The sequence below is a fragment of the Podarcis muralis genome, chromosome 3, assembly GCF_964188315.1.
Source record: "Podarcis muralis chromosome 3, rPodMur119.hap1.1, whole genome shotgun sequence".
Lineage (NCBI taxonomy): Eukaryota > Metazoa > Chordata > Lepidosauria > Squamata > Lacertidae > Podarcis > Podarcis muralis.
In genome coordinates this window covers 55,346,180-55,370,275 of record NC_135657.1, presented here as the reverse complement: position 1 = coordinate 55,370,275, position 24,096 = coordinate 55,346,180, and the positions used below count along the sequence as shown (strand labels likewise).

Below are 24,096 nucleotides of genomic sequence, written 5' to 3'. Positions count from 1 at the left end.
CTCAAGGAGCGCGGGAGATGGGAGAATGGACATGGGAGGCGCCCTGCCTGGTTTTCCCCTTAATAAATGTATGTCTTTCTCGGGGGGGGGGGCATATTAAGTCGCACCTCCGACCCCCCCTCCAATTCAAGGCTCGAGCACGCGCTTAATGGCTGCTCCCACCCTGGCGGGCTCCAGATTACAGAAGCGAGGGAGGCGCAAACTCGCCCGCGCCCTGCAGAAATGGTGCCCACCAGGCCTCCCAGGGCAAGAAAAATAAGAGGTTGCGGGGCGAGGTGGAGAAAAGGATCTCGGGTGGGTAGAAGAGACCATTCAGTGTTTTTTCAAGGGCTCCCCAATCCATACCCCACGTGCGCTGTAAGGCACAATTTGGGGTGGGGGGAGGCGGTTGACCGGGGTGGGGAGAAACCCATCTCTGGAGCAGATCGAGGGATAATAAACGAGTTCAGTAAACGGAGAAGAGCTAAGGGGGTAAAGGGGATCATCATTTCCCGCACTTTAAAGGAGCTCCCCGTCCACTACGCGGGAGAGCGACTCAGGGCTTCTCCCGCCGGCGGGACTCCTTTCCAGCGTCAGTTCCCTTTTATTGGGGAGAAGAGGGGGAAATATGGACTTTTTCAGCCCATCCATACCAAGCTGGATCCTAATCCCTTCCCATCCATTGCTATCAGGCGTTCTTGGGGGGATTTGAGCCCCCCACATCGCCCCCTCCCCAAAGAGGGCATTGCAGCCTTGCAGGCGCCTCTTTCATCCCTGCTTCCCTCCCCTGTACCTGGAACGGAGGAGTCGATGCACTTCTACGTTTTTCTTTCTACGTTTTCCTTCCCTTTTCTTCTTCCTCCGTCCTTTTCCCTAACGGGGCTCTTCCTCGGCGCTGCTTCCCCAGCCGCCACTAGCCCGCTTGCCTGCTCTGGGCGGAATTTCTTTGCCGGGTACTTTTAAAAACTTTGAATCTGGTATCCAAAACTAGAGGAGCCAATGGGGAGCCGCCGCTGAAGCTCGGCGGCCAATACGGGGAAAGGGAGAGGCGGAGGCCAATGCCCGCTCGCGAGAGGCGGAGCTGCCGTTGGGGGTGGTTTTCCCTCTCTCTGCCTCTCGCCTGACAAGAGGTTTTAAAGGCGGAGGGCGCGAGCCTCTGCAACTCGGGGCCTTGAGGTGGCGGGGCGGGGAAAAGGCGTGCCCATCCCCCGCCCCTCCCGCGCGCGCGCTGTCTCTCTCGAGCTTTGGAGGGAGACGCGTTGGAGCGCGGGAGAGGCTGTGGCGCCTGCCCACGATTTCGAAAGAGCTCGCGCTCTCCTTCCCCGGGCCGTTCTATTGGTCAGAGTCTGGCGCCCAGCCCCGGGCTCCTGCGCGTTCAGGAGACACCATTCGGGCCTGGCGGGCTCTCCGCCTCTTCAGACCTCTTGCCACGATAGTATTAGGATAACTGAGGAGGAGGAGGAGACACGTAACACTGTAGCGCCTCTTAGACATGTTCCATCTCCCCCGGCCTGCGGTTTTTAATATAACAGGTACAGGAAACTGGTATATAATTATGTCTCCTTCTTAAAACTAGAGCTTTCGCAATTCTGAGTATGATTAACCTGACAGCAGTTTCCTAAATTAATTGGGTTCTTATAACACAATCAAGAAACAGGGACCAGAAACTGAACTGGGAGTACAGTATTTCCTTCTATGATACCTGGTTTTTTGGGGGGCCGGGGGCGGGCTGGAGTGGATTGGCTTGGTTTAAGGAAGGAGGCAGATTTCATTGTTCAGCTTCTCAGGTATTTTATTTTATAAAGCCTACTAGTTTTAAACCCTGCTGCTGTAAACAAATCCTAAAGCTAAACCTTTTCACAGAATTAGGCTGTAGCTTTAAGTCTAAGTAAGTTTGGAATTAAAGCCACAACTTGCTCCAATATAAAGGGACCCCTGACAATTACCGTAGGTCCAGTCGTGGCCGACTCTGGGGTTGCGGCGCTCATCTCGCTTTATTGGCTGGGGGAGCCAGTGTACAGCTTCCAGGTCATGTGGCCAGCATGACTAAGCTGCTTATGGCGAACCAGAGCAGCGCACGGAAACGCCGTTTACTTTCCCACTGGAGCAGTACCTATTTATCTACTTGCACTCTGACGTGCTTTCGAACTACTAGGTTGGCAGGAGCAGGGGCCGAGCAACGGGAGCTCACCCCGTCGTGGGGATTCGAACCGCCGACCTTCTGATCGGCAAGTCCTAGGCTCTGTGGTTTAACCCACAGCACCACCCACGTCCCAATATATTCATCCTTAAAAAGCACACTCGTAACAGTAATGACTGTACTTTGTGAGTTGGGACTATGAGGGTCATCTAGTCCAACCCCCTGCACTGCAGAGGGTTTTCCTGTAAAAGAAGCCTTAGGCTATTATCTTTAATTGTAAGTTTGCATGTATTCAGGAGGAGAAGCAGATATAAGCTGCAAGTATGGGAGTACATTCTATTCTGATACTCTAATGGTGCAATCATGTCTTGCTGCAGTGGTCTTGGACAATGAAGCCCAATATTTAGTTTAATCTCTCTTGAAACTTCCCCAGCTACCTGATGGAAATTGCTCCCATTTCTGAATCAAGGACAGCTTGGTGAAGCCTTATCAAAGGTATAAACATTATGAAATTGCATTACAATTAATTTTGTTATTACCATTATTCTACAATAATAGAATTATAGAATAATAGAATACAATAATTCTACAATAGTAGAATTGGACAAATTATGCTAGTAGACCTCAGTTTAAAGCTACAGAATGTAATAAGATTCCTTCTGCCATGTCTACGCCATTTTCCACTGGTTTTAGTGAAAGTTGAATGCACCAAGGCTCTTTCCAGGTCATCAGTTTGCAGCAGTTTTATGTTTGTTGCAAAAGATATTAATACATTCCCACAGCTATCAAGAGTGTTAACTGTGTGGGACTAGGAATGTACCATTACCCTATCTTTCACCCCCTCCCCAAACACATCAGTTACAAAAGCAGCATGGAAGTGCATGAGAGCCACTGGGTACAATCCTAGATAGATGCACTAAGTAATAATTGTGACAGCTATACTTTCCTATCCAACTCTTAGAAGACCAGCTCTTAACAATTTTTATTAGCTTGTTCATAGAGCCTCAAAGCTATCCATAGATTCATTCAACAAATAATGTATCATGAATAAACACATAACACTTCATGCCTCTGAAGTGTTTATGCAGATCTTTACATATAAATAGCAAACACTAACACATTACCTTTGCCTCCAGCTACAAAGCTATCAGTGTTGAATAAAAATCAATGTAATACTTTGTTTTTTAAAAAACAAACAGGGTTAGCAAGAAATACTGGCCCTTAGATAAGGCTATCTGCTACACTGGAGTAGGGTATAATAGATAGTATGGATCTTTCTGCCACAAATTTTAGTATCAAAAGAATACATTGTTTCCCCTCTATGTCTAAACATAAAGCAGCATCTATAGGATACTTGTGCAAAGATAAGAGTCCTATGCATAAGTGCCATTGAGTTCCATAAGACTTACTCCCAGGTAAATGTGAATAGGATTGATTCTAAAATTGATCTTAAACACAGTTACAAGAAAGCAACATTTTATTGAATTCAGAGCTTTTGGATAATTGTGTTTAGGATCACACTCTAAATATGCAGCATATTTGTTGAGATTCTCCTAAGTAAAAATGTTAATATCACATTTAAATGTTTTTATGATCATTAAAGAGCCAAGGCATCTTTCAGCAATACACAAGCTAATATTCCAACAAAGAACAATAAAAATACTTGGAAAATCTTTTACAGCAAATCAGCATATGAAATAAAATACTACGAAGTTGTTTTTCCAGAAGCAAATGCACTTCGTATTTTAAGAATTTATGATTTAAACCTAACAAAAACTTGTGCTTTTGAGATAGGCACAGTCCTCCCTGAAATTCATTTTACTATAGCATGATAGTGGCTTCACTGCAGAAATGCTTTCTCAGCTTTTAGGGCATTCAGGTAGAAATTATCTTAAATCAAGTAGTTTTAACTACCCTCACTTAATACAGCAACGTAATTTTAACTTGGGTAATCTATCCTTTATTTTCACCACTTGTAGACCCATAATTTTGTTGTGGCCTATAGATGAAACAAATTAAGATTACCGTTTTATATCCATCATCTCATGTTCTAAATTGTAAAATAATATCATTGGACATAATTTCATTATCCCATGTTGAAAAATTATCACTACAGATAGTGGTTTTGTTTATGCCTTTCTTAAGGAAACAAATCCTTATATGTAGGTGCTTCTTTCCTTGAAACAGTGAGGCAGATGCTTCAACTTGCCTCTTTCAAGCATAAACGCTCCAGTTATTTAGTTGTAGTGATGCAACAGGTAGACGTAGACAGGAAATAAATATGGGAATTACATTTAGGGTAGGTTTTCATCTTTTCTCAGTGATTAGAAAATAAATATTATCACTCAGACCTACGAAAGGTAAAGAGAAAGAGCATACTGCCCCAACCAAAAAAGACCAGGACTCTACCCTGCCTTTGATGTAATCATGCCAAGTGATAGAATTAGCTGTCTTGAGGGCAAGGAATCAGGCTCTTCTACTGGATTTAATTGTTACAAACTGCCTTCAGGGCAGGGCAGGGGAGTAAGGAAGGCAGCCCAACAGAAAGGGAGGGCATCTTTGAATCCTTCTGCCTTTGTGCTGTAAGTCATGGTTCTTGAATCTTAAAAACAAGCCACCTATAACAGGGGCGGGCAACCTAAGGCCCGGGGGCTGGATGCAGTCCATTTGCCTTCTCAATCCAGCCTGCGGACGGTCCAGGAATCATGAGTAGAATGTGTCCTTTTATTTCAAATGCATGATTTGTGGGGCATTGGAATTCGTTCATTACCCCCCCCCCCCATATAGTCCGGCCCACCACATGGTCTGAGGGACAGTGGCTGGGAAAGGTTGCTGACCCCTGACCTATAACAACTACCAAGGACAGAAAAGGATTTCTGAGCAAAGGAAAGCTATCTCAGCAAGGCTCTCTATGTGTTGTTTTAAAACAGGATGTGTTTAAAAAAACAAACAAACATAAGAGCCCACACATTTCTTACTAGAGAGCTTATGTTAGAGAGTGTACAAGTGGTAAAAGAGATTGATCCTACTGCAGTTGGAAGCCGCCCAGAGTGGCTGGGGAAACCCAGCCAGATGGGCGGGGTATAAATAATAAATTATTATTATTATTATTATTATTATTATTATGCAGTGAAAAGGGTAAAATGCTAATTTGTGTACATCATTTTTATCTTGGCTTTAACATTATAAAGAGTGCTATCACTGGCATTATATATTGAAAGAGAAGAGTGCAAGAAACTGAATTTTCAAGTTGAAGATTGTCATAACACAAGGCCTCTCTTAGTGCAAAGCTTTTCCAGTTTGTCCCAAGGAATCTTTTGGGACTCACTTTTCAACCCTATGATGTCCTTGCATATCTGGGACTCCCAAAATGTTTCATAATTTCACAACTGGCTCTAACCCCCCCCCCCCGAATAATAACAAGCAGGGAATGAAATGTAAAAGCTGTATGAAATAAATGTGCAAAGAACTTTAAAAGTCCCCCAGCCCCCAGCAGCATGGCTGTATTCTGTTACAGGATGATGTAAGAGAATAATCACAGAAGCCTACTGAACTGCTGGGATAAATCTCCAAAGAGAATATCAGACTGTTGCTAACTAAATCACTGGATCAGAATTTCCTAACTTCAAAAAAGTTACTTGATCTTCTGTGAGACATTTACAAATCACTATTAGATTACCTCAGCCTGAAACATGCAGAAGATATTGCTACAGGCATGTGTGCAGGGGTTTGTTTTCTTATTAGTAGCTGATTTTTTAAAATAAAAACTATTAAATCAAAATTCTTCTTGAAAGCTTTCTACTGCATGGTTGTACACAGGAAAGTAAAGTCAGGGGGCATTATCCAACAAAGTAGTTTCATCAGGCCAATAATTGGTTTGTGCAATGGAGCTTCACCTTCATGCATGCCCCCCCCCCCAAAAAAAAATCTGGTCTAGAGGGTTTGGAAAAGCCCAAAGGCAGATTAAGGGGGGCACAGAGAAATGCAGTTTTGTTTAATAGACAGACATCCTTGTGCTAATGGGTCAACTTTGTTGGATGTCCCCCAACATTTCCATCCCTATTTAACAAATTCCTGTCAACTCACTGTAGACAGAATTTCAGAGCAGATTATCCAGTGGAGTTCTTTTTCACAGCAGTCACAGGTGTGAAAAGCACAGAAAAAGGAACTCCGTGTATAGAAAGCCAATTTGATCAGAGTTTGCCTCAGTGCAAGGAGTTAAGCAGTCCACTGGGAAGCTGTGAAGGTGTTCTTGGACCTCTGCAGTTGGGAAGAGTAGAGCATTTGAGTCTGTCCTTTTAAAGACTTGCCATATAAAGCAAGGACTTTTATTCTTTTTCAAACCAGCCACAGGCACTTGCCTGTGAACCGTAAGGCTCTTCATTTCCTCTAGATTTCTGGGTTACGAGACTAAAATACCAGAGACCCAGACTCTTTCTTCTGTTTGAAGGCAGGCTCTAGGGGATATCCAATGTGATGCCCTTCAGGCATTGTTATACTCCAACTCCCATCATTCCTGGTCAGCTTGGCCAGTGGTCATGGATGATGGGAACTCTAAGGTTCCAAAGTTCCCAGTCAAATTTCCATGCGTGGTGGAAAACTAGAACATGTAAGTATGGGGTGACCAGCTATTTAGACAGCAGGATAGAAAGTGTAACAGTGTTCTCTTTACTCATGGGATACATGTGCATAACTGGGCCAAAGGATTCAACACAAGTGGGCTCAGATTTTAAAGAAGTTTCATTTAGCATAACAGAGGGGCAACCAGTAAAAGCCCAATCCTCTGACTTGCTCTGGCAGCACAGCTGTTAGAATCTTATGTATAATTTTCTAACGATGTCACGATAAATAAATTCAAATTTACATGTGGTGACAAATCCAAGTGCCACTGAAAACAATAGAATTTCTTCCAGGTTTTAGATTAAGGTATCAACATTGTAATAACTTAAAACATCATGTTAGCTTTCTTATTGCACTGAATGATTTTCGCTGTAAAAAAGCTATTCATTGACAGTGTGTTCTCAATTTCTTGCCCACCTCTGAAGAGTACAGCACCAGCATCCATTCAAAAATCTGTCTCAAGTGTCAATTTGCTTAGCACCATCATAGCTGTCTGCTTCAAGAAGCAATTTGAGAATAATGCTAACTTCACCCTTTTTCACAGAGAGATTTCAATGTCAGGTAGGTCCAAAGCTAGCAGATGCCGCAAGCTAGTTGGTTGCATTATGTACCTGTGGGGCAGATCATCTCAGCCTGGTTGGATCACTTTCAGAAATAACTTCCAATACAGTCTCATAATCAGCATATTCTCTTAGAGACTTTATCATGTCATCTAGCAGTTCCTCCCCCAACATGAACCTTTCAATGTCATGCACTGATCTGCTTATTCTGTGATCAGTAACACGATCCTGGGGAAAGTTGTAGGTTCTGATTTTCTCCGACCTTCCTCTGGACCCAGTCTAATCAGAAAAAGAAAAATTTGATCAGGGTTTTTTTATATATACCTAATCCTTTACAGAGTTAACAACCAAAAAGACCCAGAAGATAAGCCCTCACCCTGAATAGCTTACACTCTAAATTGCTTGAGCAAAATAAATAAATGTAGTGTAACAGGAGAGACTTATAGCTCTCTCTATTATGCTTACACCTAAAAAGCAACTACTGTAAGTAGGAGAAGCAGAACATGTGTGTTGCATCTCTTATAACATTTTCTGCTTCTGACAAATTGAGGCATCACTTCTCTCAGCCAGCCAAACTTTTAAAGGGAAGAGGAGGGAGAGCAGATGCACTTGGAGGTGCCTTGGGCTCTCAGAGACCTTGCCAGACTATGAAGAAAACAAGAGCATGCTGTATCTAGTTCCTTGGCAACTAACTGGGTTATTGTGCCATGAACAAGAGCTCAGATACATGCATGGATTGGACTGAAAACATTAGAGATGCAAATGTATGGCATGAAGAGTTAACAAGGAAAGCACTATAGGAAACTTATTTCCCCTGCACAAATACACTAACTACTACACCACACCTTCTCTACCCAAGGTGCTACCAGAAGAACTGTGAGGGCACAGTTTCCTCGCCTTCTGAGCACAGCTATAAAAGTCGGGGTGCACACCAATAAGTACTGTCATTAGTTTCAGGGCTACACTTAAGGGTATTAACAGACCTGTTGGCAAGCTTTATGCTCACTTTATTTTATTTTAAGTGAGGCGTTAATTGTTAAATTACTCTACTTCACTGTGCTGTTTAAGAAACCTGTTTTTTCTCCACCACACAATGCCTATTAAAATTCCAAGCTTCATGCTGTAGATTTCTTCTTTGCGCCCTCCAGCCCAATTATATCATCAGCTCATGCCTTCTCGTCATGTTTGATATACGTACTTGTCCCAGTAGAACTTAAACTCAAGTACAGATGAAGAGCAAATTAAACATTACCTGAATCTTTCTAGCAATTTCTGTTTTTCTGGTCTCTTCTTCAAGTTTGATACTGTATAGCTTGGCACGAAGGATCTTCATAGCCTTTTCTTTATTTTTTATTTGAGATCTTTCCTGCTGACACTCAGACACAACACCTGCAGCAGCAAGAAAAATGATGTCAGTCAAAAACAAAACAAAGAGTGCTAAGGGAAGGATGAAGGGCAACTTTCAAGGAGCACAGTGAGATCTGACAAGCGATTTAAGTTACACAACTGCTAGTTTCTGAACTCAGGGCTTGGGGAAGTATATGCTACTGTAATGGCAGCAGTGTGAAGCCTGGTGATTACCAAGATAGCAAAATGAAAGCATAAGCTCCAGTGGGAACAGAGCACTGTTCCTAGGGCCCATCATCCCCGACTACGCTGACAAGAACTGGAATCCAAAATGATCTGGATACTCAAAGGTTAGTCAACCCTGCACTAGAAGCAGGAAGTCTGGTAGGCTTCCCACATACTCCAGGAATTCAAATACAATCTGCAGAATTCACACTTATGGTTGGTAAAAACTGTAGTTCAAAGTGAAAATTCATGTAGAGGCCACTGATAATCTATTTTTTTAAAGCTATGATTAAGGTATCACTGAATTCACAGGTTAACGCCACATTTATTACCTGTACATGCAAAAGTCTTGAATATGAATGGAAAAATTATGTATTTGTGGATGTGTCAGTCACCCAAATACACTTGTTGGAGAAGCAGTACTGGTGGCAGACCTAGGTTTCCTGACATGTATATATGAAGTTGCCTTACAATGAGTGTCACTCAGTTAGGTGGACGCAACACCTCTCCATTCCATGAATCTCCCTGGCACAAAGCTAACTTGCTCAAGGTCTGTTTTTTTAACACCTTATATAATTAAGGTGTTCTCAGAGCTTTCTCTAGGGTAGTGATCCCTGATGGGTAATGCAAAGTCAAGACTAGCCTCTTGCTTCTCTACATTATGCTGCATGGCTTGGTCAGCAGGTGGCTTCTTCCATGGGTCAGCATCTCTGGGCCAAACACCTTCATCTAGCAGTGGTAATGTGTGCAGGCTTTTTGTGACCTCTGCATTCTGCATGCCATTTGCTTCCTATATCCATGCTTTTCCCACTGTCTCCCTCTCACACACCACCTGCTTCCCACCTACACACTATTAACTACTTCCTGTCCACCTCTCCATCTCCTCAGGTTCTTGTATCCTCCTGTTTCCTCCACCTCACCCCATGCTCAGGTTTTTGGTTTATTTTCCAGCCACCAGCCCTCTGTGTCTCTGCCCCTCACTTCCAGTTAATTCCACCCCACCATTTCTACCAGTCTTCTAGCCTGTCTGCAGCTTCCTAGCACCTGTGTGTTATGTCCTTGGCAGGCATAGAGGTCTGCAGCCACTCAGAGGTGGCCCAACAATGGCAGTAAGAAGGGGACAGCAACAGTGACCCCTGATACTGAATGAGACCACTCAGGCCATCGACTCTGATTGGCAGCAATATCCACACTGACTCCTGGAATCTTCTGCCTACATAGCATTTGTACTACATAGCATTTGTACTGCTACTAAGCCATGCTCCCCACCTCCCACCCCACACCATTTGTGTAAATAATAAATATGCAGAAACAGATTTCAGCAAGGTAGGAAGAAAGCTGTAATGTACCTGTGGGAATATGGACTATTCTTACAGCGCTATCAGTTTTATTTACATGCTGACCACCAGCTCCACTGGCTCGTTTAGTTTCAATACGCAAGTCTTTAGGATTAATTGTCAAATTTATCTGCAATGTGAAAGAGACACACTCAACTTATGCTTTGTAAATGAACGGCAGATAATTCAATTTACAAATCATTCTTATTTAAAATGACAAAGCAAGTTTTTCACTGACACCTGGGCCACCCACCACCCTTTAAAACACTCTTCCGAAACAATAAGCTGCCTTCTGCAGAGAACTATGTATACCACCTAGAGCTCCTTGGGGGAAAGGTGGATTATAAATGAAATAATCAAGTAATAAAATCAATAATTATTCTGAGCATAGTAAGTCTACATAAAAGAGCATATCTGAAAGCAGAATATTTGAGCACTTGTAGCGTTGAAAAGGGACCTTAGCGTCATCTAGTCCTGCAACTCTGCAACTGTGTAACTGTATCATACCTCATCTGGTTGTGGTAAAATTGCTACAGTCATTGTGCTGGTGTGAATGCGTCCTTGCTTTTCTGTCTTAGGCACTCTCTGGACACGATGTACGCCCCCTTCAAACTTCATCTGTTTATACGTGTCGAGGCCTCCTATAACAGCAGATGCATGTCTCAAACCACCTTCAATAAAAATAAAAATGCTGTAAAAAAAACTGTATAGTACAATCCATTTGGAAAAGTTCGCTGGAGGATTTATATTGTGACTGATGATTTTAAGCTTACAACCAGAGTTTGTATTTTGTTCTTAATTTTTGCCCTGTTCCTAGAAAGTTTATAAATAACCGGATATACTGATAGCAAACTTGTGTGTTATTGAGTTAAAGGGGGTATCACCATGGTAAGGAGAACCCTAAGGTTGGCCTAAGTAGAAAAATTCATCAGCATAAAGAACCCAAGATGCCCACCACCCACCCCACTTCACCCTCAAATAAAGCCAAACCATTAAGGACTGAACATGAACAGCAGCCAAAGAATGCTGAGTGTCTGTTGGTGTAGTAAAGGCAGAAAACCAGCAGGAGAAGAAAGGGAATGGAACATCCTGAAAGAAAAAAGAGCTGGCTGGAACACCAAACAGGAGCATTCCACACCGCAGTATTTTGTTGGGGGTTCCACTCATGTATATTATTGCTTTTACACTGGTTAAGTTCAGACAGTCATCTCTGACCTTATTAACCAGACATATGTTCATGCCCATAGTTTGTGCCTTTGCCTGCACATGCAGCCCCTTAACGCTACAATGATCAAACCAGGAAGTTTCCAATTAATCACAGTTTTCTGCCTCCAACACTCTTCCAGTCCATATCTTTGGTCCATTCCTTAGTGCAATCGGCTGTGGAAAGGCCTATCATAGCCAACCTATGAAAATTCGCATTAATTCATATAATATTGCTATAAACTAGGTCATTATTATAACCAACATATAATAGGGTAAGGAACTGGCCCTCCAGTTGTTGTTGGGTCTAATTGGATGTAATTGTTAGATGCAATTTCTTCAGCAGAGTATTCTAAGAGGGTTACTGAGGGCAGCTTCACACTGTTTTTATGCTACTATTTTCATTTTATGTGGTTATCATACACAAGAGTGCATGCATCTTTAAACACTAGGTGCATACTGGGCAAACCTCTACAAGATTCCTAGACATGTTTGCTGGATTTCAATGATATATAACCATTCATACTCCAACACTCATATTTAGCAGCAGAAAAAATAAGATGTCCCCTGTAGCAATGTAATGTGTAGGGTGACACTGGTATATGCACTGGTTACTTACCTATGTCACTGGAAGCATATTCCAGAACTTCAAAATTCCACTTTTTATATGTAGCATACTGTTGATACATATCAAACATCTCTGCTGTGAACAGCATTGCTTCCTGCCCTCCAACTCCAGCAGTCACTTCCATGATGAGATCACTTCTATCTGTTTCTTCTGAAGGAATCAAAAGCAATACAATCTGTAACGAAAAAGGGATGCCTTTCTACCCAAATAAAATCTTCAGCCAACAGTATCCTATCACATACCTTGCTGGAACACATGCAATAAGAACAACAATCAATATATATACAGTTGCACCTTGGTTCTCAAACGGAATGCATTTGAGGAATCCGTTCGACTCCCAAAACCATTCGAAAACCAAGGCACGGCTTCCGATTGGCTGCAGAAACCAGAAGGACATTCGGCTTCCGAAAATCGTTAGAAAACTCACTTCTGGTTTTCTATTGTCCGGGAGCCGAAACTTAACCAGTTCCAGGCGTTCAGCAACCAAGGTATGACTGTATATGAAAAGAATATTGCATATTATATTCCACTCTGGAATTGTTCCCACAATGAAAAGCAATGTTTAAAATAAAATGAATACAAAAAGGAAGCAATGTACCTGGTGTTTCAAATCTGCTATCTCTTCCTGACAGGAAACAGCTTCTTTTTCTGCTAGCTTCCGCAAATCTTCATGTTCATCTAGAATACAGTTATTGTTAGCAAATAATGCCTATAACGATAATACAACTAAAATACCCGGCCCCTGTATAAGAATTTCAATGCACTAAATGCAGGTACTAATAGCATTACATCACGGCGAGATGGGATGGTCCCTGCAGGAGACAGCCAAGCCCGGGAAGACGCGCCTCTCTGCCTCTGAGGCAGGCAGGTAACAAGCTGTGTGGCAGCCACCACTGAAGGCGGCTGCGGAGCCACAGAGCTGCGGCTTAGGGCAACGAGCGCCAAGCGGGCTGTGGCTACGGAATCTGCCGAGGCGGCCTCACCTTCCTGCGCCAGGCGCTCCGTGTCGCGCAGCTCCTGCTCCTTCTCCCGCAGGAGGCGAATCCGCGCTGCCAAGTCCGGCCAGGAAGCCCCGCGAAGCAGCCCCGGCTCCTGCTGCTGCCGCTCCAGAAAGCGCTGCAGCGCCGGCAGCTCGAACAGCTCGCGCAAGCCAGCCTGGCTGCTGGAAGAGCGCCGAGGCGCCGTTGCCTCCCACCGCCCCGGCGCGAGGGCAACGGCGAGCGGCAAAGAAGATGAGGCGCGCGACCTCCACCTCTGCTGCTGCTGCAGCCGCCGCCACAACAGACTGCGCGCAACACTCCGCCACATGCCGACGGCAAACCACGCCCTCCCTTGCCCGGAAAGTTTCCGCTTCCGGTCACGAGGCCGGCAACTTCCGGAAACAAACGAACCGGCCCCGCGTCCAGCATAGAGATAAAACAAGAGTGGGCAATACGAACCGCCTTCACTTCGGGTTCACATTTGGACGGCGTTCTATGCCGGGTAGGAACCGCGTTGGCAAATCACGGAAGCGCTTCATTCCCGCGTCTCTTTAAGACCATGGCCAGGGAATACATACACGCACACACCGGATACGAGGCTCACCGAGTGGGCATGTGCAGTCACTCAGCCGAGCCTACATGGCAGGGTTGTTGTGAGGATAAGGGGGGAGTGGGAATTGCAAGAGCCGCGCGTGCTGCCCCGAGCTCTACGGAGAAAAGGCGGGAGATAGAGGTAGGGGGGTAATAATGCGTGGGCTTCTTTTGCTGGTACGGGTTGTCGTGTGTTCAGTTGGGCACTGTCGTGCAGGGCTTGCATTGCTAGTTCCCATTCACTGAAACGGCAGCAAAATCCGGAAAAAGCCGAAAAGATGCGACTCCCGACGGGAGGAAGGAGTCAAACGTTTCTATAAACATCATGAAATGAAACATTAGAGAGAGGTAACCCAACCAGAATGGTTGCCTCCCGGTTTCTGGGCAATTAATTGAAAGGTGCTGGGATGACTGACAGACACAGGTATTTGTTTACCTGTGTTGGTTGTCAATTTTTCATTATTATTATTATTATTATTATTAAAACACCAGCTTAACGGCATACTAGATTTGCACAAAACAGCAGGTTAAAAAATAAAGTGTGTGTTGCACCTCGCCCTACCCACAGCCAACCAAGGAGCACCTCTCCAGCAGAAGTAGAAGTAAACATGATGAGGTAGCCAGAAGGGTGCAGCTGCCCCCCCCCTTATTCAAGTAAATAAATAAAAATACTTAACTAACGGACCAATCGCGTTGCAGATAACTCGGTTCTGCCCCCTAACATAAAGCCTGACCCCTATGACATAAATCCTAGCTACGCCCAGTGCTTTTTTCCTTTCTAGAAATGTGGTGCCGGGACACACCACAAAGTTGTTACAGTACGTGCCACACTGTTTAACAAAAAGAGAGAGGTGCTGCCGGTACTGCGTACCATTGAGTACCCCCTAAAAGAGCACTGCCTATGCCCATGGAAGTAAACTATTTAGTTTTTGTGCTGGGGATTGTAGTGGCATGCACAGATGCTTCAGCTGAATAAGTACTACTGTTAATGCTGCCTTGTGAATGACCAGTGTGCTTATTTTACATACATTTAACCTTTATGTAATTTTCAACATCTGGGTTTTCGTATTTCCTTTTTCTCTGATATTGTTTAGATTTTTCTTTCTCCACCTTCATGTGTACCTAACAACTTAGGGATAACACTTCATGCATCTGATGGACTCTAGTTGGTGAAATTTTCTGTCATGAGGTTAGATTCAGACTTGCCCTTGTGCAAACTGAACAGCTCCTTCTGTCGGTGGAAGGACCAAGGTCTGGAGAGCAGACATACTGGGAAAAGGTGTGTGTGTAGGATTTCCACCAATTTCTGTCTTTATTTCCTCTTGAAGCCCCAAGCCCCATCTCCACCCCTTCTTTAGTCAGAGTGTACTGTGAGCAGAGTTCCACCTATGGATTTTCCATATCCGGCTCTGTGCTGCTCCCAAACATGGAAATTGTTTACCTGGGAGAAATAGTTAATATACTTGAGCCCTGTATATGAACTCCTATATTGGTGTGTGACTCAAAATACAACAGTATATTCTAAAATGAGTCCCTTTTCTAACTCATCCCACTGATCTGCTCTTGGGGTCAAACAGATCCTGATTAAGTCAGAGATGGGGGAAAAAATCTGATGTATTAGACAATGACTCCCATTTGAAGTATAAAATATAAAATTTTATTAATAATTATTGTTCATAGTACAGGGGTACAACTATACAGCGAGAGTGTCTGTGGTCTGTAATCACCCTTCGCTAGTGTTAATTCCTATGGGGTCTCACACATTTCCCCCTTCAACTCAAAATCTCTCAGAAGTGTGAATACAAGAAACCATTAACGAATTATTAACATGTCTTGTATATTACCTGCTGTATCAGCAAGTGTTGTTAAGAATTTTACTAGTTGTCAACACTTTAGATCCCAAGACCTTGGATATTCCTCCCCCATTCCTCAATTCACTTTAACTGGGATATATCAGAAACCATATAAAAAGTATAGGAAAGGGGATGTCAAACAGTACAAAACAATCAATCCTCTTCCATCCAGAGGATGAATGAAGCATGAAGTGGGCAGCATGTGTGATGGGGTGGGTGGGTTACAATATAGAGCTTAACTTCCAGGATCTGGCTCTACTTCTAGAGTGGCACTTTTCTGCCTCCTTCCTATTGCAGCACTGAGCCCCTAAAAAGCCACTCTTTTAGGTTGGGGATCCTCCAGAATAGCACAGGAAATGGCAAGGGGGCTAGCATGTTAACGGAGAACTAGTGAAATTAAGGACCCCCCTGGTTTGAGTGAGTAGAAGCACCTTTTGCTAATACAACTGCATCTATGGATTCAGGTTTATGCCCCAAATGCCTAGTAAATTGCTGTCTTAAGCCACAGTCCATAGAGCACCCATACTTATAAACATTCAATAAAAAGATTAGTTGGAATAAGAAATATCAACAGCACTTAGATGAATGAGAGACATGTGTGGGCTTTTGCATGATCACAGTGTATAGATAATTTATTCCAAGCCATTTTTAAATAAAAAGTTTCATATTTATTTCATATATGTGTGGCCTCATGAAAATCCAAAATCCAGGAAGTAAATACAGTTTAAATCTATTTTCGCCTGCAAGTAGTTAAGTATAGGTAGGCATTTGTTTGTTTGTTTGTTTTAAAGTTATTGTATAGCACATGCACAATACGGTAATCTTTTTAGAAGTTTAATCATTGGCTGCTCACATTTTGCAAATATACCGAGAGCAATGAGATTATGTTACCGTCTAAAACATTGCCAATACTGCATCAATTTCATAAAACAGATTGAGGTATGCAAAAGTGGCACGAAAAAACTCTGGCTGTTTTTGCAGCCACAGGAGTTTGACACCAACAACCTGCATGGGTTTTTTTAAAAAAAAAAAAACAACCGGCAAAAGGCATATATATCCTGTGTATTTAAAATATACATCTACTCCTAGGAAGAACATTTGGAGTGTTGTATGGTGAGTCTACTGACCCCTTAAGAAGAAGGACATAGACTGAAATGTTAACACAGTCTCATTGCAATAACACACTAACCAATTTCTGAAAAGTTTGTTTAAATGCTATACATTTCCCCCCCTCCCCCAAATACAGATACTATGAAATCCTATGCTAGAATTCAGGGTGATGTTTTTGGGCCCTTATAGTTTTCATCAAGTTTCCTCAGAAGATAAATTCTGTCAAACTGACAACTCGCCTACTGTATTAAAAGTATCTTATAAAGATAGCTTCTGATTAACAGGTCACCATCAAATAGTAACATCAAAATATGAAGTCTAAATATTGAAAGTTGTATACATGCAGTATTCTCTAATTACATAGTACCTAGTTGTGTGCACCAGAGATAATTGTGTTTCAAACACTGTAACAAACCTGAATTCACACCATATATATACAGAAAGGGTGCTATATATTCAGAGTACCATAGTAAATATGACGTTAACTGTGGTGCTCTTGATATGCAATACCACAGTTAAATCAATTCTGGTTAGGAAAAAAACCACATATCTTACATTTATTTCGTTCACAATGAGAATTTCACAGTAGGAGGAGGCATTTCTCTGTCAGTTCCACTCCCCTTGTCCATTCCCACCCCCCTTTAGGGGAAAAAAAATCTGTCTTTGTAAACATCTTCAAAGGTATTATTCTATCAATATATCTTTAAAATTTATTCATAATGGTAAATAACTAACCAACATGAATAAAGTATATCATAACACAATAACACTTTTCAGACAAAACAGATATTTATTAAAAGAATGTCCTTTATAAATAATTCATCTTGCATTTTAAACTACAGTTTCATAAACAACAATATTTAAAAGTGCTGATTATGGTAGGATAGTCAGCAACGCCAGTGTAAACAGACCTTTTATGTTTTCTGCTTTGCAGAATTTCCTCTTACTTATTTATTTATTTATTTATTTATTTATTTATTTTCTCTCCTCTTTTTTTAAAACTCCCATTTCGTCAAACACTACCACAGTTATCCAAAGAGTTGCATAGGGAATAAAGAATAGCCCTTTAAAGTCATTATCTCCTGAATTCTATATAAATTACAAAAAAACCAAATGAGCTTAAGAAAATGAGCAGCTAAATTGCCTGCGTCTCCCTCCCTCCCTCCCTCCCACCTAAAAGTTCTACAGATTTCAAGTAAAATAATAAGCAAAAATTCCCCACGTCTGCCCTTTGACATGTGTTCAATAAATTAAAAATGAAGAGGTAGCAAAGAAAAGAGAGGAAGAAAGGAAGAAAGAAAGAAAGATCATTTTGGAAACATATGAATGGCCCAATCACCAGCAAAAAGGGATTTAGGAAGGGGGTATTTAGGGTACTCTGATATTCTGCTGGCATGGATAAAAGGACTTCTGGTGCAGATGTTTAGGACTGGGGTAGGACTATCCAGCTCTGAAAGTTATTCTGCACCAATCAGTACCTACTCCGGCAGAGAGTCCTTTTGGCCACTGCAATGGAGCTTCTGAGGACATCCTATTCAGCACAGCCCTGGGTCAAATGTCACCTAAAGATGGGAGGGAAGCTGCACCTCAGCGTGCTTGGTGGCCCTTCAGAGATGTTGCCTTGTAGGAATAGCTTGCAGACAAGAGGCCAACATTTGAGAACCAAAGTCTACTCAGTTAACACCACAGTGAGGTTTATTTTAAACGAGGGCCAACCACCTCAACTGGCTGACATTAAGGGAGAAGGATTACTGAGGTTTTGGATGGTCAAAAAACCCCAAAACAAAACTCTTCAAAACCCTATGGCCTGCTTTAAAAAAGTTCCTCAAAGGAAATATGTCAACACGCACCACTGGTTTGAACAGCTGTGAAAAATGTGTGGTGTTTTCTTTCAATTTTTAGATTAGATATTTATTCGCAAGGTCCAAGCACATATTTAAATCAGGAAAGTTTATTTGTTTTAAAAAAACCACATTAAGCAGCTACCTACAAAACTAAACCAGCAGCAAAGGGAGTGTGTATATTTCCCCCCCAGGAATCTCGACCATTGCACAAAAGCGATGAATGGGAGTTCCACAAAAGCCCCATTACTCACTGCCTGAGCTCACGTTCAGTCCAGAGTGGCTTGTGCAAAAAGATGGCCCAAGTAAACTGAGCTTAAGGTGGCTGAACTACTTTGTTCCCTCTTTCATTCTAGTGCTTAAAAGAAGTCCTTTTGTTTGTCTGATTTTGTTTTTGAACAAAGAACAAAGATAATAGAACACCCACTGATCTCATTCTTGGGCCACTTTTTTAAAAAAATTAATATTTATTTAAATCTCTGTAAACTTTTTCTACTCCACAACAAATCCTTCAAAATTAGGGAGGTCAGAAGATAGTCTTCTTCAGCCTTTTTTTTTTAAATAACAATTTGGTTTCAGTTTCTGGAAAACACACGAACATTCCATTTCATATGATAGCACTTTTTAGAAAAAAATAACTGACAGACAAATAGTAGTCCTCAGTGTGGACTGAAATGCTACATCTAGGCATTTTTTCCTTTAAAAAATTTAAACTTTTTAATTAAAAAAAGTAAATTATCAACCATGGTTGTGTGTATGCATTAATTTTTTTTTGTTTTCTGGGTTTTTGTTTTGTTTTGCTGAATTACATAACATTACACAGCAGCGTGAGATAACTGGATAGCCAGTCTTTAATAAATCTGTTACATTATCCGACATCTGAAATGTACATTGATTATCTGTTCTTATAACAATTAAAAACAATGTCAGCGCATATACTATGTAACCCCAACATGGATCCCTTCATGTAATTGTGCTTTGTTTATGTTTATTTTTTTGACATTTTGAACTCTGCAATGAAAATGCCACAATTATGGCAGTCAACAAGAGGAACCCCTTGTTTTGAATTTTTAAATTAATGATAAATAACACACACATGCTCCATCTCTCTCTCCATCTTACACAGAAAGCTTGTCTGTCTTCCATAGCAATGGATTTTCCTCCACAGAGCGCTTGGAATAACATTGCTACACTTCAGGGCTAGTTTCTGACAGTGTTCGCATATGTTGTTTAAAAATGCAAGTTGCTTTTCGGCCTGTTCCGAGGATTCCTGTGTGTACTGTAAGACCATATTGCACAAAATGTTATTAAATACCGATATAATTTATGTTGTTGGATTAAATATTGCAACAACAAAGTGGTAAATGAAGCAGTTTTTGCTTTGCACATGCTGTGTGAGGGTACACAAGGAAATACTTCATAAAACGACACGCATGTCATTGCAATCTCAACTGCAGCTGTGAAAAGTGTGTGAAACGAGTGGTTATTTAGCAAATCTACTCTTTTCCCCCTTCCAAACTCAAGCATGAAGGACCTTGGTAAAATGTAGACAAAGACCATTGCGTGCATTTGTTTTCTTCACAGTAGCCTGAGTAGTGCTAAACTGTAGTTCTCCAGGAACTCAGTTCCAGATGTTAGTAAACTACTAAGGTGAAGACAGGTGGAATACAAAAAGAGAGCTCGTAGCATGTCTCTCGGCTGTGGGGTGAACCTGGCTTCCTCTCAGCCTCACAAGCGAAAAGACAGACGTAGACATGCCAGCAAAGTAAAGCCTGGCTCAGCTGTCAGTCTTGCTCCCCCCCCCCTCCATTTAATGGATGAGCCATCCACCTTCTCTCTCTCTCTTTTTTAAAAAAGCACAGCGTTCAATCTGCTCATTTGTCACCTTATTCATTGAAAAAGGATACGTTTCTTAAAGTGCAAAACTGCTCCAGCTATTGCGGGGGAGGTTTTCCGGGGGGTGGGGGTGGGCTCTGCAAATCAGCACCGTGCACAGCCAGACTCTGCTTCAAAGGTGCAGAACTGGTCCCCCCCCCCCCCAGAGGTTGACGTGGGAGAAGAAAGGTACGTTTTGGATTGAATGCAGCAAGGGTGCTTCCAGAGCAGCCCTGCCACTCTAAAAATGCTTCTTCTGTCGTCATCCTAATAGTATCCCCACCCTCACCCCACCCCAAAAGCTAAATCAGGATTTCAGCCCCTCTCAAATAGACCTAAGTTTCAGAAGTAGAGCCCACAGTACTTTCGACAAGAGACTTATAAATCTGAGAGTTCAAAAACCTTGGGAAAGAGTCTCTGTGCATTAACGTATAGATCTGAAGTTGAGCGTCTTCGTACATATGCGGATTGGGATCCAACAAATTTCTGTTGATCACTTCTCGCACCCGTGAGTCTAGACTAACCTAAAGAGAAGAGGAAGAGAAGTTGATCAAGCCCTCACTCAAGAAAGGTATACACTTTAAGGCTTCTCACTTTAAGGCTTCAGTCTTACTCAATCACCGTTGCACCCAACTGGATCTTGCCTACATGGAAGGACTGTCATAAACCCTTTGACATCTTTATCAGTTGTATGATTGATATGAAATGTGCTGTGTTTCTTTAAATCAATGCAAATGAAAATGGAATGATACAAACCTATGCATTTTTGCCTGAACTACTGAGTCATTGGCCTGGGTGGAAAAGCATAGACATAGGACCATTTCAGGTATTTATTTATCTGTTCCATACATTGTTAGTCCAGTTTGGTTGCAAAGCAAGCCCGACCCTCTGCCTCAACCTTTCCCAGGACTCTCTCCATTGTCAGGCATAATGCCTGCTTTGCACTATCACTTTGCTGAACAACTGCTGCCATCTTGTTTTCACTTCCCATTGTTAGAGAGCATTACAGCAAAGAGTTTATCAATTATGGCGCCTTTACACGCCACTTGTGAAGGAGTTTACTTCATGCTTTCTAACCTAAAGGCAACTGCAAGCCTTTATGGCAGGGGTTTGGAACTTTCCCATTTGTTTTTGTAGACTGCATTCCAGCTGCACCAATCATATCTCTCTCCATTCTTCACCCAACAAGCAAGGGGAATTATCATAGTTCAGGCCAGTCAAAACACTCAAGGGGAATGCACAGCAGAGCAGATGAAGGGCATGGCCCTCAGAGAATTCCAAGGGCCAGAGAGAGAGAGGGGCCTGGGGCCACATTTGACCCCAAGCTTGTATGCCAATTTGGAATTTATGGTATTACCTCTTTGGGTGAAAGTATAGAAATGTAGTCTTCGTATATAAGCCTTGCTTTTTCTTCAACAATTTCTTTGTTCTGTTCCTTCTTCAGGTCTTCACATGCTAGCCAGAACAGCAAGTTTTCTTCGCTATATTCTGTTCGAAGAAATTCTCTGAAAATATTCCTACCGGCTGGTGTTTTCATCATCTTGTCAAAATTTTGAGCCCAAGACAGGATTTCATCTTCTGTAGGGTTTTGGCTGCAAAACAAACAAACAATGACAAGAGCAACAACAACGAAAAGCTATTCAGTGTTTCTAATTCTAAAAGCTAGCAGTCAAACAATTCAAATTTAGAAAGAGATGACAGAAGTAGGTTGTCAGGTTATGTACAGGAGTCAGAGATGAGTGCTGGGATTGGGGACAGACATTTTGTCTCCCATGGAAATACAAATCTTATCCTAATCCCAAAGCGCAGACCTCAAACTGACAAGCCAGCAAGCATGGATGGAGAGCAGGTGCATGCCCCCCCCGGCATGCATTTACACCCCCCCACACCATACACCCTCTCCAATGAAAGCTTCACTCTTTGACTTGAGTTGGCCAGAGGGGAAACATGAGACGTGTGAATTAATTCTAAAAAGGATATTAAAATTTGTTTCTATAAGCAAAATGGCTGCGCAATGGATTATTAAAACCTTTCTTCAACTTATAAAGACCAGAAATATGGGGTACCATTCTTTGAAACTAATGGATGCTATGTTATGAAAAATCATTCTTGTCCACAAGATGGCATTGCCTTGAAGTGGAAAGGGAAGAAAAAAGTTAGACTGAAAACCATGAAGGCAATTTTGTAAAGTCTCAGATCTTGAATTGGTGCAATAGTTTAACTTAACAACAACAGTAAGCTCCAATACTCTTATGTTTGTAATTTATAGCATGTAGTAAGGTTATCAATAAGACAGGATTAGGCCAATAACTTGAACTAATATAAAAAGGGAGGAGCAGCAGTATAATGTCAGAAATGAATTGATGCTGTAAAGGGAGGCAAATGAAAGCGGGTAGGGAGGCTAATGAAAAACCAATGAAAGGAAAACTGGGGCAAAAGAAAAAGAACATTGTGTGCATGTGAATTCTGTATATGGCAACACTGGCTCCAGCCACACCTATCACTAACCACACCCACTGGATCCAAAAGCTCACACACTGCCACTTGGGGCCTAGAAGGCTGTCTGCTCCTAGTGTAGACAACACTGAGTTAGATAGATTAATGGTCTGACTCAGTATAAGGTAGCACGTATGCCTGAAAGGTAACTACATCAGTGTAATTGTGACATGGGTATGTGTCTGACGACAGAACAAGGGATGAACTTCCCTGCTCTTCCAGAACCTCAGCTGAGTGCTGTCAGTTGTGTGAATCCTCAATGGATGATGCAACAGAGAGACCCAGCTCAGACGACCATTAAAATTTCAACTGTGCCTTCCTGAGCCTTCCACTTGCATTAATTAAAAGATCTGGTTTCTGAGATTTCAGTAGGAATTGCCCCCACGCTTGCCAGCATGTTTCTACAACCTGTTAGTTAACAAACTAACAGCCTGTTACTTAACTAACAAGCAACCTGTTAGTTTCACAATCTGTTATGTATCAGACCATTGTAACTAACATTGGTTATAACTATCCACAGTTCTCTAGGTTCATACATAACATGGAACTGTGGTTTATTCAACAGCGAAAGTGGAAGCTTTCACTCCCCTTTTATTGCACAAGGAGGAGAGAGGACAAAAACACACACAAGCCCATACCTGTAAGCAGTTTACATAAGAGTATAAAATATACATTAAAATAATGCTAAAAACAGATATTAAGAACAGCAAGTAATTATACTAATTATCAGAAACTGATAAACAGTTTTAAAAGCATACATAATAAAATTAACAGTGACTTACTAAACTGTAAGAAGGCATAGAAGTATGGATGAATAAGAATGCCAATAGTTTGGTAGCAGAGCTCAGGGCTCCATATAGTTATTTGCTTCTCACCATGACAAGCAAAAGCAAAATAAATTACGCAAAAGAGTCAGTGTGCAAAATTTATTCAATTTCCTAATTTATATATGATGATGAGTTCAGCTTTTCTTGGCACAGAATTTGTATTTCCATAACACAGGAGTTTTAACACACACTTATTTTTGCATGGAGCATGCATAGCCCTGAATCTAATTCTGCTTCTTACAGTTATTTCTCTGCACAGAAAAAAATGTGTTATTATTCATTGATATGCTGACAGAAACGAGAAAGCATGCTTGATTTTATTTTATTTATACCACAACTATGCATCAGCAATGCTCCTTTGCTGTTATATTACATGAAGAAACTCAAATTTCTGGTTGTTGCTTTTGTATGAATTACAGGAAAGCACACACAGTGAAGCAACTAACAGTGCAATCCTGTACATGTTTACTCAGAAGTAAGCCAC

At 41.9% G+C, this 24,096-nt stretch overlaps 2 protein-coding genes across 5 annotated transcripts in view; both read right to left on the bottom strand.

The window, feature by feature from the left end:
• Positions 1 to 3,691: 3,691 nt before the first annotated feature.
• MTRF1L (mitochondrial translation release factor 1 like) lies at positions 3,692 to 13,379 on the bottom strand. Of its 3 annotated transcripts, XM_077925886.1 has the most exons (8): positions 13,023 to 13,379; positions 12,638 to 12,717; positions 12,031 to 12,214; positions 10,716 to 10,879; positions 10,221 to 10,338; positions 8,552 to 8,688; positions 7,351 to 7,578; positions 3,692 to 7,272 (listed from the first exon to the last, which is right to left on the bottom strand). In XM_077925886.1, exons 1-7 carry the CDS (start codon positions 13,345 to 13,347, stop codon positions 7,363 to 7,365), a joined length of 1,224 nt encoding a protein of 407 aa, XP_077782012.1. In that variant the 5' UTR covers positions 13,348 to 13,379; the 3' UTR covers positions 3,692 to 7,272; positions 7,351 to 7,362. The 3 variants fall into 3 exon arrangements, with proteins under 3 accessions (XP_077782012.1, XP_028579531.2, XP_028579532.1); XM_028723698.2 differs by having other exon boundaries at positions 3,692 to 7,578; positions 13,023 to 13,377; XM_028723699.2 differs by having other exon boundaries at positions 3,692 to 7,578; positions 12,031 to 12,189; positions 13,023 to 13,041.
• A 3,110-nt stretch (positions 13,380 to 16,489) lies between these two features.
• Positions 16,490 to 24,096, bottom strand: part of RGS17 (regulator of G protein signaling 17) — a 76,078-nt gene continuing 68,471 nt past the window's right edge. For both annotated transcript variants that reach the window (XM_028723706.2, XM_028723701.2), the window contains exons 4-5: positions 21,647 to 21,881; positions 16,490 to 20,813 (exon numbers count right to left, since the gene is read on the bottom strand). In XM_028723706.2, coding sequence (XP_028579539.1) covers positions 20,625 to 20,813; positions 21,647 to 21,881 — 424 coding nt within the window. In that variant the 3' untranslated portion in view covers positions 16,490 to 20,624. The remainder of the gene's footprint in view (positions 20,814 to 21,646; positions 21,882 to 24,096) is intronic.

Excerpts from the sequence above, each read along its gene's own strand:
- MTRF1L (XM_077925886.1), bottom strand. The coding sequence starts at position 13,347 with ATGTGGCGGAGTGTTGCGCGCAGTCTGTTGTGGCGGCGGCTGCAGCAG. Across the intron at positions 12,718-13,022 it reads GGAGCGCCTGGCGCAGGAAG|ATGAACATGAAGATTTGCGG; the intron begins GTGAGGCCGCCT and ends ACTGTATTCTAG. Across the intron at positions 10,880-12,030 it reads ATATGCTTCCAGTGACATAG|GTGGTTTGAGACATGCATCT; the intron begins GTAAGTAACCAG and ends TTTTTATTGAAG.